Here is a 13978-nt window from a genome sequence, read left to right on the forward strand (position 1 = left end):
TCAAACAACATTCACCATGGCCTGAATGCAATTTTGCTGTGGTGTTGCTGTCGCAATTGCATGAAGTGGTCACTAGATGATACCCTTACACTATATTCCTGGTATTTCTCTGATTTCCCGTTGGTAGCATTCAGGCAACGTACTGCAGTGCTAGCTTGTAGATCTTGGTGGTTGGCTCCAGCAGGGTGAACATATGGTGCCATATGCACTCCTACTTTCCAGCTGCTTATGTAACACGAAGCAAAAAGTACATTTTCTGCTGCATCTACAACAATAAAACACTAATCAGCACTGGTGGCAAGAGGGAAGTGGCTAGCAGAATTGAGTCTCTGCGTTTTATTTTCCTTGGCAAATTGTAGTTTATAGTAGGAAGTGGTTTTTAAGGGCTTCTGAGGTTTTCTTGTTATTGTCATTGTAGAAAAGTGGGGAAGAGGGCAAAATCCAGCACAGTATAGCAAGCCAGAGGAACATTGTGAACTGTGCAATTCCAAAAACTTTCTGCCTTCAAATGTCACTGCTGTGATGTCTGTATTAGGAAGGTAGATGTATATACCAGGGGCAAGAACTGTTAGTGCCATCACTTGTTTTTCAAAATCTGCCAAAAAGAAGTGCCTTCGTCTCACCTCTTCCTCAGCAAAGATCACATTGCTCTCACTTTATAAATAGAGGCCTCAAATCTTTATACCCTGTCCAAGAGCTAGCTCAGGAAACCAGTGTGTTTGAGTTGTTTTTTTTTTCTTTCCTCCTGCCTGTTCACAGTTGAGTTTAAATTAATTTCAGCATTAGAGTCAAAGGCTTTGGAATTGCTATGGAGACGTATGGATCTTGTTTCTTTTCTGGGGATGAGGTGCTGTTACTTGAGGCTGGCAAATGAGTGTTTGCAATGGAAGTATTTAAGCAGATTGAAAGTAGTGGAAGCCTCCAGATGCCAGGGTCGTGGTGTTGTTTTTCTGTTTGGAACTAACGGAAACCCAGGGTGGGATTTATTTGGCCAAAGGTGAGCTCTCACATCTGAATTAGCTGCCTAAGGCTCCTCTTAAAGGATCCTCGTACAGTCAAGTGGAACTCTAGATAGTATAGCCAGTGTAGTTTGAGGTGTAGTTCTTCCCAGCAGAAGCAGTTCAGGTTATGACCTGGAAGTCCCTGCATCTTTGCAGTGGCTTCGTAGGATTCTAAGGTGGCTAAGTATCTGCATTACAGGCACCAAATCTTGAGTTCAAGTTTAGGTAAGTGCTACCCCTGCCATCAAATTAAGGAAATAAAATTATTGGAAAAAAATAGTGGAGCTGATTTTTTTTTTTAACCTTTTTCACTTTGTTTACTATGAAGCTACATTTGTCACAGTTCTCTCAAATTCTTTAATGAGATAGGTATTTCTATAATGATGCAGCCTGTTTTCATGTTTTCCCTGCAATGCTTTGCAGTTCCAGAACTCTAAAGGCTTCTGGGAGAAACTCAACTCAAACTTGGAGAGTGTGAAGTATGCAGAGCCACACTTGCACTACCACAGTAATGTGCTCAGGAGGGAATGGCAAAACCTTTCAGAAGAGGTAAATGCATGTGCCCTGAAAGAGTCTCCAGAGCTGCCACTGAAGTGGATGTTTTAAAGCCAAACGTGGAAGGGTTAGGTTTTTTGTTACTGGGAAAAGAAGTGGGAATCAGATTATGAGAAGGGCAAAGATTTGCAATTATTTATTTATGAGGTGATTGCCTGTAAGTCTTATTCTTGACAAATAATGCTAGAAACTAAATAAAAACAGAGTTTGCATGTACCTGTATTGTCACATAGGATAGATGTTTGTGTCTGCAGGCGTGGGGAGTTGGGAGGTGGTTTGAAGCCTCACTGAGCATTATTTCAATCCAAAGTGAAAGCCAATTTCATTTCTCATATGTTTTATCTGGAAACATTATTGGCATTCTGCTTTATTCATTTTGGGATTTTTATTTCTTTATAAAGCAGAAAGAAGAGAGAAGAACCACAACATATTTGAGAAATATTTTTGAAAATGCCAAAAAGTAGGTACCATTTTCTATTACATTTACCCTTTGTTACTTTGTTCAAGTATGTTGAAGGATTTAAATGATTTAAAGGATTGTTTAAATAACCAATCAGGTAAATAATTGGATATTTTGCTCTAAAGAAGAGTATCTGTCTGAAAATCAATTATGGCAATCCTTGTAATCACTACAGCATGATATGAAATATCCAGGCCTGTAGAGCCAGGTAATTTATGGTAAACAGAAGTTTTTCTTGTGCAAACCAGATGTACAGTTCTCTTTATGCTAATACCTTTACTAAATATAGTCACACGTACATTTTTTGGATTTCTTTAGCTGCCTTTGAAAGAGCAAAGGGTTGTTTCGTCTTTTTAATATCCTTACGAAACCCTTTAGAGTAATGGTTGCAAAACCAGTTGATTTTTGTTTCAAACCACAGGGTGCTTTCTCATCTGGACACTTGGGATTCTGGTAAGTGAAACTTTTGTTGATGTAGGCCTCAGCTGTACGGTTAGTTAGAACATTTCAATCTGGCTGTCGATGGCTTAAAAATAAATTGCTCTGTGTGTTTCCAGCATTGAAGAGCTTGAGACATTAAGATGAGTTGTTAAACTAGAGGAAACCTTGGTAGTAGTAATTATGATTGGTGAAAATCAGCGTGGAGAATGCAGACGTAATTAATTTCCCTATGTCAGGAACACTTGAGATTTTAATTGTTTAAGTGCAAGGATGGCAGGTAAAGAGTTATTTTCCATTCCTCAGTTCTCTTGTACACAGTCCTTGATTCTGTCACTCAGTTCTGTAGGCAAGTAGATAGAACCACAGCCTCTGTTCATGTTTGTTTCTCAGTGCTTTTGAAGTTGGTTGAAGTTTTGTGATGTTTTTATAGTTTCACATCCCTGAATGACTCTTGTTCTGTTCATTCCAGAGGAAAGGCTAGTACCTCTCTTTCAAGAAGAAGATTACCAGCAGCAGTTACTAATGGGACTGGTACGTGCTTTTGTTACAGTGTGCACTAGAGGACGCCCAACCTCAACAAATGTAAAGAGTAAAATCCTCAGGCTGAGGGGAAACTCATTCAGAGTAGCTGTGGGACACATTTAGTATTTCCTAAGTTCTGGAATTCATGGTCATGATGTCACGATATCATCTTAATAGGTCATGATATCATAAAGCTTAGGGGAAAAACAGCAATGGAAAGTTGATTTGTCAAAGAGATTTTCCCCAGTACAAATTTTCTTTAGCTAGAAGTTTATTCAGTCCTCCTTGAACTTCATCTTAATCTGTCAGCTATTTTGGGGCTACTTTACATCCTTAAAATACATTTGAGTGAATTTCCCACCTGCACTTTCCCTCAAAAGAATGACAGATTTTCTTGCTTCTCAATTTAACATTTTTTTTACTGTCTCCTTTTCCTTCTACCTGTCGTGATTTAACGAAGTAGGCAGCTAAGCACAACACAGCCACTTGCTCATTTTCTCCTTTATCAATTTCTGCAACTTGTCCTACAGGACTATGTGCAGCAGCCTGGAGTATCCTTTTGGCCAAGAGGCTTTAACTGTGCTTGGCTTGATTGCAGTGCATGTTTTGCATTGATGGATAACCTGTGCAGTAGTGTCAAGTGGTCAAGTCCACCCCGATCAGAGCTCATCTTTCTATATACAAGTTAACCCTCTCCTAGCCAAAGCTGTGACACTACCTTCCTGCTAGGACAGCTGTGGCCATTCTGAGGCCGCTTCTTCTTTTGCTTTTTTCTCTCCTGAGGATCTCTCCTAAGAATCTACCATCTTTATGCTTCTGGATAGTAAGTCCTGTCTTAATTCCCTACTTGTTCTTCATCTACCTAAATCCATATCTTCTCTTATCTCTCATTCTCTTGCTGTCAGATCCAAATAATACTCTTCAGCTTGCATTGGAAGGTCTCAGCACTGCATCTGTGAGGAGTGTATCAACACTGTCCTGTCTGTTCAAATCTAAGGCAAGTTCTCACTCTTTGCAGTTGTGCTGTCTTGTTTCTAAGTGCTGCATCATGTCCTCTGAAATTTCTCTACACTTTTTTTCCCTGAGATTCTTCAGACAGATCCAGAAAAGTAGATCATCATTGTCTTTTGTCTGTGCTTTCCTACCACTGTATTTCTGCCATGTCTTTTAAGTGGAAATTAATCAATTTATAAACTACTAAAACCAGAGATTTTATTTGCTTTGGCTTTTCTGTGAGCTTTGCTTCTTCTTGGCAAAGGTACCAGGGTGGGCCAAGTAACAAACAAGCTACAAGAGGTCACAGAATATTTCAGAAAGGAGAGAGTGTAGGTAGTGGTATGGCCTGTATGATAACAAGCACCTGATTTTAAAAACATCACAATGAATATTTACCTGAAATTGCCATTACTCAGATTCTCAGGTTCTTGGCTACTAGCACAAATTGGACTTGTGCTAACTTTCTGTATTATAAAATCCTTTGGGTTTATTTGATGTAATAACTACTTGTGTTCTCAAAAATCGGCGTTAAAATCCTTCCTTCACCTGCAGTCTCACTTGGTTTGACCCAGAGAGATTTAAGACCTGTAAGATTTTTCTATTCAACGTTGTTGACAGTATAATGTAGCACTCATTTGGCTGAATTTATGCCAAGTAACTATTTTGAATATTCAGATCTGCTGTTGACTTCGCCAAGATTGTGTGGTAGTTTGGGGTCTCAATCTGAACCGAAATTTTGTAGTGGGGAGAAAGTTGTACTAAAGCCTGTTGATCAAGCCTGCATCTTGTGGGGCTTTTGCATCCTTTTCAGAGACCACAAGCACACTGAACTGTTGGCTTCTTTTTCTAGATGGTTGCTCAGCTAAAGGATCACCTCATGAGACATCTACAGTATGTAGGAAAAAAGAAGATTGACCAAATAGTTCTGGATTATGTTGCAAACCTGGTTAGTTCCATTTCATAGTCACTGTTGTGAGCAAGCGTGTATTACTGGGGATGAAGGGAGGGCTGGGTATGTGCTGCATGTACCTTGTGTATTTTTGGTGGGAGAAGTTCTTGTTTAAGCTGTTGAATCATATTTTTCTGCTTAATGTCCATATTGATAAAGTGAATAATACTTATATAATATTAAAGAGAGTTGTACTGGGCACTCAGAATAGTGAAGAAACAGTTTCGTTTACAGCTTGTAGAAATAGATTTAAAATCTGGACTCATCCTGAAAGTTGAAAGCACTGCCTTTGGTTCCTGTGGAATACGTTGCTGCGTGCTTTGAATAATGCAAGTGCCATCGGGGGCGTAGGAACAAAGAAAAAAAATTTAAGTCCAATATGGCATGAGAGAAAATCACTGCTCATACATGTTGACTGTAGGCTTTTTGTGAGTATAACAGAAGACGGATTTCTGCCTGAATCCGTATGACGTACAGTGAATTCTTTCCGATCTCTTAATTTTCTGTCTTTGATCTTAAACATAAAAAAGACTGTTGACAAAAACAGGTGTAATAGTTTCTATCAGTCTCGACATTAAATCCTTTAAATGCAGAATCCATAAGAGCTCACATAGCAGCTAGTAAGTCATGTTCTTTATCTTATCACCAGATTCAGTAGAACTTGATCCATGCAGCTCTTGGGTTCCAAAAACTCCCCGTAGTGCTATTTCCTAGGTTCAGAAATCTCAGGAAGCTTTCCTGAGGCTACCAGTGCCTGCATCTTTTCTCAAGTCTCTTGCAAATCAGTTGTGCTGTTGATGTTAAAGTGTTCTGTGAGCCACTGCAACTTCTGCTGGGCTTCCTGACTTCATATTCAGGCCTCCTTCTATAGCTTGACAGCTTGTTTCACTGTTAATCACCAGACTGTTTCTGTATCTATATAGGAAGAGAAGAAAAACTAGTGGCTGACTTAAGTAGAAACAGCACAGAGTGAACCAAAGCTTCATAGCTGCTAACAGTACTGATAGAAGCAGAACTGGAGTGTTTGTTTTGCTTTCATATGTTTCCTAGTTATCATTTGTTCGTTCCCAATGTAAACTAAGATTAGAAAAAAAAAACTACTAGGACACCTCCGCAGCCTTGATCTGCAAGACAAAATTATTGTAGACTGAATCTTGCAGTCAAAACAAATCTCAGCCCTTCCCACCCCACCATGAGTAAAACTTCAGGATTAATACAGTTTTTTCTTTTAAACTTCACTAAAAGCAAGAATTCTCTCAACTCCATTTACAGATTTATTCTTGGAAAAGCTGCTATAAACAAAGATCGTATGTCTCTAAAAATTACTTCAGCTTTTGGCTGGCACATGTTGCTAGGTGCTGTTTGGAAATCTTTAGAAACCAGTTTATTGTTAGACTTGGGTTTCCCCTCATCACAGTTAGAAACTCTCACATCCTAAACTGTTCTGTATCCCAAATGTTTGGAAGTTCTTCAGAGAAATTGTTTAGATTCTTCCAACAGTTTTCTGTAGCATCAGCAATGTGTGGCTGAGCTAAAGAAGCTAATGAAACAGGAAGAGGCTTGAAAAATATTTTGCTTGTCTATTTATTTTCCCAAAACATTCTGATGTTTTATTACATTCAGGAGCAATGGAGTAACAGAGAATAGGGTGTTGTGGGACGTAGTCATTGTACAAATCACTTGAGGTTTTACATTAGAGCAGCCAAGCCATGGGAGCAGTAACAGTTTATCTGAAGACAGCACGGTTGGCTGCTATCAGAGAGCTGTGCATAGCAGTATGCAGAGAAGTACTGAGAGGTAGTGTTAATGAAGTAGTAAATCTGGGAGGTAGTGTTAATCTCAGTGCTAATTCCCTTCCTACAGAGCCTGAAAGTACCTGGTTACCTTTTCACATGCCACCTGGCCTCTAGTATGTATACGTCCATATTCTGTCCTACTTCCCACTCCCCTATGGGCTCTTTGTCTTAGAAATTCCGCATCTGTTTTTCTTTTACTCTTCTCATTTCAATAGTAAGGGAAAGGGAGAAATAGCAGCAGCAGCTTGCCGTTTGCTGCCCCAGCAGCAAGTGGAAGAGGAGGCAGAGTGAAAGGGCAGCCTGTTGGCACAGGGAGAAGACAGAGTAAACTGTTGAAATTTCTCTGAAAGTCACTGTGGTGGCTGCACCTTTTTGGTAGATAACTAGCCACAGACATCAGGTGTGCTCTCAACTGCAGAGGAATAGAAGAAAGACACCACTTGGATTTGAGTTTTCTCTGAAGAAGGGTGACTGAAAACTGCAGAACTTACTCTGTTTTCTCCTTTGCTCCTGATGCTTTTCTTTTGGTTGCTTCCATGTCTCTTCTTTAGAACCAGCCATAGGAGTTGAGGTCTTCTGGTTCCAAATGATGTCGGTGAAACTTCAGTTTACTCAGCAACTTTACCTGAAAATGTACGTTTCGAGGCAGCAAGGTCCTTTATAAATGGCAGCTTAGGTCCGTGTTTTTTCTTGCTAGTTTTGAGTGCTCCAAGGAAAATGTATTCTGGTCCTCACTAAATCTCTTAGTTCTTTAGGATCCTTAAGCATGTAAGCCTCAAAGAGAAAGGCCCAACAAGGGCAAGGTTGGCTTATGACATCCAATTTAGGACAGAGCTGGGAAAGCCTCTTGAGTCTTCTACATCAGGAGCAGAAGCACTCAAACAGTTGAGGTTGGATGCTGAAAGCTGTTTGGGAGATTAAACACATCCCTGTGTTTTCTGTGATGTCCTTTGTGGCTGATCCAAGTGAGTTGTGCTATTGCTGTCATGTCACAAGCATGCTGGTATGTAAGTACGCTGTGATAGCTAAGCTGATGATGACTTAAGAAGTTGCTTTCTTAGATACTCTGCAAGAGACACGTGGTTGACTGTATTCTTAAGCAAAGAACAGATTCTGGAGTATCATCCCTGTTAATACAGTTTTGTTACATGAATAATAAGAGGTGATTATGGGGTTTAAGAAGCTTCCTCTCACCTTGACACTGATCTTCAGCTCCAGCTGTAACTCCCCATGCAGAGGCCGTAAAATGCACTCTGCTGGCCGGAGATGAAAGTCATTTGGCAGCAGGTGTGGTTCTTGTGACCCTTCTCTGAAAACTGGAAATCACTCGTTTCCTGCAAAATGAGTGGAGAAAAACTGTCCTTGTGCAGGGACACTAAATGGGGGCTTTCCGGGGCATCCAGAAGTAAGAGCATGGGAGTTTTTAGGTGGTTATTCTGAGTCAAGCAGCTGCCTCAGCATCTTCTCTGCAAGGCTGGATGAAGTAGTGAAGGGTGGAGGGGAAAAGGTGCAGAGAGTTTTCTGGCCAGCCCTGCGGGGGAGAGCGCTCAGCAGTGTTAGTGGCTGGTATTCCAGGTCTGAGCCTTCCACAGGAACTCGTCTTGTGTCTGCTTTATCCTCTTGTTCAGAGCTGGGACAAGTTAGAGGTTAGGGAGGGTGGGGTCTGTGGGGATTAAAAAGAGTGGGAGAAAGGATTCCTGGACTCTGGCCACCCTGGGGAGAGAGGGCTTATTTCTTCTTGTGACACCTGTCTTGCAAAGCAGGGATCAGGCTTGCTTCCTGAGAGTTTCCTGGGATTGATTAGTTAGGACACTTTGAGGCCCAAAGATAAAAGGCAGAGAGGAAGTGTCTCAGTTCTGTAGCTGAGATATGGAAGTGGTTGCACATGACAGCAGTAAGGCGCTGGCTAGAGGAAGTTATTTCAACCTTTTCATGCATGGTTTCTCTCTTTCAGCTGCAAAAGCTTGAAAGCCCAAGTGAGAACAGGGTTTGTGGCTTTTGTATGCTGATGGTGTTTTGGAGGACAGCCTGGGAGCAGAAGGAAGCAACAACGTGGGCCAAGAGATTATTTTAATTCACTGTAGACAAGAAGAAAACTCAGTAGAGGCAGGGAGGCATTTGCTTGTCTCATCTTTCCTCCTTGTCAGGGCTAGATTTATGATTCCTCCTGTAGACTTTTCTTTTTGGCAAACCAAATATTGCACTGTTTTCAGTGTGATCCAATTTTGTCTGGGCCCTGGGGACCTTTCCTTGCCAAATGCTCAGTCACTTGGACACGCAGTTTTGCTTTCAGGGCAAACAGATTTTTGAGAAATTTATGCAAGAGTGTGAGATCAGTTATCACTGAGAAGCACGATGTGTCGGGGTGCTGTGTGTCTTGTATAATGCTTGGATGAGCTGGGAGCACTTTAAACTTCTGGAATATGGCGATCCAGTTACTGTTCAATTTTTAATCAATTAACCATTTTAAGCTCCCAGGAACAACAACAACAAAAAAGGTAAATGCTGAAATTATCATGGCACTCCTCCCACTAAAATCTTGTAATCTCAAGTGGTGTGTGTAATAAATAAAGGCTAAGGATCTCCTCCTCTTTACTTCTAGAAATGTTCAACCTTTTTTTTTTTTTTTAGCTGAATCTGGTGCATCGAATAATGAAAGAAGTTTGGAAGAGATACCGGCTTCATTCCTGCATCTTCTGCTTGTGAGCAAGTCGTTTCTTAAAAGTTTTCAGCCTGCCTTTTAAAATACGGGCATAATAATTTTGGTCTTCAGCAGTACTTGCCTGAGCAGTCAGTCATACTGACGTTCACAGTAAGCACTCTCACTGATTCTTTTAATGATCCTCTTGGTCTTATCAAAGTCAACGTGAATATGAATCGTGCAGGCAGTTTTATGGCTGGAGCTCAAAGCTGCTGAATTCACAGAGCTCTCCTGCTGGGGAGCGGGCGTTGAGCACGTATGAAAACCAGGTCACTTACACCAGCATTCAAAATATTTCACCTGCTGCTGTTGATACCAGGTACTGCTGAGAGACTTGCAAATGTTCAGTAATGGGAGAAGGAGAAAGGGGGCATCACAGAGCCTTTGTGATTGACCATATTACCAGGAGAGCGGGGGGATTTCAGGTTCCTAATGCGTTGCTATTTTTATTAAATAGCGATGAGAGAGGAAGTGCAGCAGAGTTTGCCGTGTTCCACATCATGAGTCGAATTCTAGAAGCCACAAATGGCATGTGCATGCCTTTACCTCCTGGTGAGTCCTGTGTTTTACTGTTTTAATCCCTGTGTGAAGCAAGCCGTGCTATGAATTCCTCCCAGGAGAGCTCTAGCTGCCTGTGTGCCAGCTTTGCTTTGACAGTATTTAAATCTATTCAAGACAGTTACACATAGCTTGGTCCAAGTGAAACGAAACAAAACTGGCTAGTTACTACAGAGACAAAACATCAGAGGTGTACTTCTCCATTTTCAGCTTCCAGCGGAGCGCTTGGGCACAGCCCTACCTCAGAACTAAGATTTAAACTTTTTTCACAATTATTTTTTTTTTTTTAGGTGAACTGGACTTAAATGTCAAGAGCTACAAGGGAAAATCCTATCTGGGAGCAAAACCTGGGTGTTTTTTCTTATGTTGCTCTGTTATTTTTCAATTTTTATCCTGAAAGGCTTGTCCCCAGCCTTGCTGGAGGAGTTGATCTTGACAGTAGACATCAGTTTCCTAGAGCTCCTCCCGATCACTTTGTCTTTTCAAGGCACTGGTTTATTTTTTTAGGGGAAGGCTTGTTAACACTGAATGTTTAGATTTTCTGTGGCTGAATTTGCCAAGGCAGACAGGGAATTTACAGCCACACTCTAGATTTAGACTGGATTTTAATCCTTTTAAGGATTAAAAGGATTAATCCTTCTAATGGCTCTTACAGAACGATTGAGCTTGCTGTCATGTTGTTAGCTGTAAGACCAAGGCCTAGCTGTAACTGCAGAATGGCAGAAGCTGATGGGAGGGTGTTCTGAATGTGATCAGAAGAAAACACCCTCCTGTCTGTTTCTGCTTTGTGCTTCTGTTTGAACCTTCTAGTTTGCATCTTCTGATCTGTCTTCAATCTGTGAAGCTGGTTTTTGGTGTGGTTTTGGTGTACCTCAAACTTCAACTGTGTAGGGGCAAATGCTGCCATGTGATGGTGTCCTGCGGTGCAAGACCATCAGCTGGCTGATGCTCAGTGGGGAACTCGAGTCTTAATGCAGCCTGTGGGAATGTGTGGGTGGCAGCCACATACAGAGCGTGGTGAGGCCTCAGATTTTGATTAACCGGGAGGAAAGGAGATAAAAGACAAATTAGTGGCATGATTTGGATATAAGCCAACAGCTTGGAGATATTTAATGCATGAAATGGCTGTTGTCAGGCCCCTCAGCTTTCTTCTTCCTGGCGGGGTTGTTGTCGAGAGGGCTTAGAGGATGCCTACGTGACTTTTGATAAACTGATTTCCTCACTAGCTCAAAGTGGTTAGAAGTTAGGGGAGTGTTGGCTTTAGCTAGAGTAATGCTAGTCATTAATACAAAGTTTTGGAAAAGAAAAGTTCCCAACGAGCTTACCTCTCTCATAGGTTTTCACACTCTGCACTTGGGGCTTGGCGTTCGATGTCTCCCTCTTCACACTCTCTTACACTATATCGACAACGGAGTTCTGCATTTGACAGAAACTTGTGTCAGGAAACTGCTGAAAGGTACGGTGAGTTTGTCATGGGGAGCGATGTCCTGGCAGGCTTTCAGACTCAGACACGGGACATACTGCCCAGGGCACTCGGCTCTTCTGCCAGCGTGCTGTTACAGTTAGGGTATAGCTGAGGATGTTGCTCAGCTGAGAGGAGAAAATTTGGACTCATACTATATCATACTATGTGACTGAGCATTATTGAAGCAGACAGAATATCTTCGGGGAGAATTTGAGCTTGCCACTTTTTAGAAAAGTGAATGCTAATGATCACACTGGAATTGGGGGCAGGGGGGAAGTTCTGTGATTATCCTTGGAAGTGTACACTTGCATGTAAGGATGTTAGTTTGCTCACTGGTGTCATCTTTTGTTTTAATTAAGTTTGGGACAAGGCAGTCTTGGTACTGAGATTAACAAATAGGTAGAAACTCTGTGCTGGGAAGGAAAAATTCAAAATAAGCAAACAAAAACCTACCTGACCCAGCATCCCAGTATTTTTAGTAGATCATGAGTTTGTGTATTTTGAATGTGATGTATTCTAATTATCGTTATGGTACCTAAAGACAGGAATTAAAACCAGTCTGTCTGAACCTGTGTAGTCGTGAGGAATAGATCCTGTGCTGTTTGTGCCTTTTGCTCTCAGCAGGAACTGAGCAGCTTGTTTCCACAGAGGGGGCACTGGGAATCATTGAGGTCTGAGGCTTAGGAATGAAATGGGGAGTGGGACAAATTAGCAGTTGTAGGCACAGTTAATATTACACACGCATTAATCAACTTGTCTAGGTAAGAAGGAAGGAAGAGAGAACTATAGCGTGTTTCCTGAGCTGCAGGAGCACTGCGATATGAGTCTCCATGCATTTCATCACAGCTGCAGCCATGTTCTCTTGTAATGTACTGCTTGCTTCTCCTGTGTTAAGAGAAAGGACACAGTGTTTGTATTAGTCTGTGCCTGGTTTTGATAAGTTAATATTAAAAATGTGGGCAGATCTACTTAGTCAAAATGTGTTTGAATTACTGTACAAATTATTACCAAAAATGGTGAAATTATATACAAATATACAGGAAAAACATTTCTATAATCTGTATAAATGTAAATAACTCTCCTACGAACCCTTGGGTAAAACTAAAATTTTCATTTTGTTATGGAGATACTTCTTGAGAATGTCTTCAGTGGAAATCAGAAGTTTTAGTTGTGTGTTTACCACCAAAGAGATTGGCTTTCTTTTTCCTTTTGCTTGTAGATCTGGATGACACGGAGAAGAATGAAAAGCTGAAGTTCAGTATTGTGACGAGACTTCCCGAGGTACCTTTGGACATTATTTCTTGGAATTTGGGAATGCTACAAAATTCCTCCCTGTGCATAGGATCAAGCCAACAGAAGACTTAGCTGCCATTCAAGCAGGGCATAGAAATAACCCAAACCTCCAAAGTTTCTCCATCTGCTGCTCGTAACTTGTAGGGTACCCTGGTAACTTAAATCATAAATCTGTCTGTAGTGTTTTGCAGTGACCCTGCAAGAATCAAATTGACAAGACGGGTGCTGTTCTGCTGAGTACTCATCTGCATAAAGCAATAAGAGTTTTGAGGGGTTTAGAGGATTTCTGGGTTATTTATTTATTTTTTAGTATCCACAAACGTTTTCTCACTTGTGACCTCTTCATCTGTATTTGGTTTATTCATTTTATCAAATATGTTTAAAAGCTGGTAGAGTAAAAGCTGTAAAATCTGATCCCACCACAACCCTGCGGTGATGTAACTACAAGATTTCCCCCTCAGTGAAATCCCTCAGCTCGCTCATGCAGCACGTGACTTGCTAGGCACATGCTGGAACTTGCTGTCGGTGCTTCTTTGAAGGTTACAGCAGAAGAGGAGATTGCCTCTCTCTTTTCCCTTTTTGCTGTTAGCGCACAGCACTGCAGAGGAAGTGCAACATCTGTGAGCAGAGAAAAACCAGGGATCCCCCTCTGGGAGTGCCTTTCCATAGAACAGGCTTTTCTCAACATAAACTGCTCATTGTTTGTTCATTATGGACTCGTACGTACGGTCCAAATGGCCAAAAGTGCTGCTGCAGTTTTCCCCTAACAAGGGCTTCTTTATTTGGCAGCAGTTTTGAGAAGGGGTAGGGAAGGAGGACTCCACAACATGTGCTTTGTCCTCTCTCTTGTTTTGGGCCTGGGTTAGCGAGTTGAGGTCATGTGGGGCCTCTGAGCTGTCAGCCCCAGGCCTGGTGGGTGGGGAACACCATTGAACCGAGCTGAGTGCTGTAGGGAACATGTACTGCCAGCTACACACAGTAGGCTCAGTGCCTTATTGTGTCTATTTAGAGCTTTGGGAAAAAATGCAGAGAATAGTTTGTTTGCCCAAAAGGACACTTAGGGGTGATTCGGACTATTTTGAGTTCAGGTTACGTTCACTAGATGACTTCAGAAGCAAGTATTTAAGCAACATTGAAACCCTTCAGAATTTCCTAAATGAACTCTTTCAGTGGTCTGTGTTTCATTACATTGAAAGTGAGAGAGAAATGGATCTAGACTGGGAGAACAGCGGGCGGAGCCA

The 13978-nt window shown here is 41.5% G+C and overlaps 1 protein-coding gene across 3 annotated transcripts in view; it reads left to right on the forward strand.

The window, feature by feature from the left end:
- Positions 1-13978, forward strand: part of GSAP (gamma-secretase activating protein) — a 46727-nt gene that overhangs the window by 29157 nt on the left and 3592 nt on the right. For 2 of the 3 annotated variants that reach the window (XM_005013660.4, XM_038179964.1), the window contains 9 exons: positions 1425-1550; positions 1958-2016; positions 2438-2469; positions 2927-2988; positions 4826-4921; positions 9352-9422; positions 9879-9973; positions 11316-11435; positions 12664-12725. In XM_005013660.4, the coding sequence (XP_005013717.3) occupies positions 1425-1550; positions 1958-2016; positions 2438-2469; positions 2927-2988; positions 4826-4921; positions 9352-9422; positions 9879-9973; positions 11316-11435; positions 12664-12725 (723 nt within the window). The remainder of the gene's footprint in view (positions 1-1424; positions 1551-1957; positions 2017-2437; positions 2470-2926; positions 2989-4825; positions 4922-9351; positions 9423-9878; positions 9974-11315; positions 11436-12663; positions 12726-13978) is intronic. The other variant, XM_072030397.1, reaches the window with a different exon arrangement.

Source organism: Anas platyrhynchos, chromosome 1, assembly GCF_047663525.1.
Source record: "Anas platyrhynchos isolate ZD024472 breed Pekin duck chromosome 1, IASCAAS_PekinDuck_T2T, whole genome shotgun sequence".
Lineage (NCBI taxonomy): Eukaryota > Metazoa > Chordata > Aves > Anseriformes > Anatidae > Anas > Anas platyrhynchos.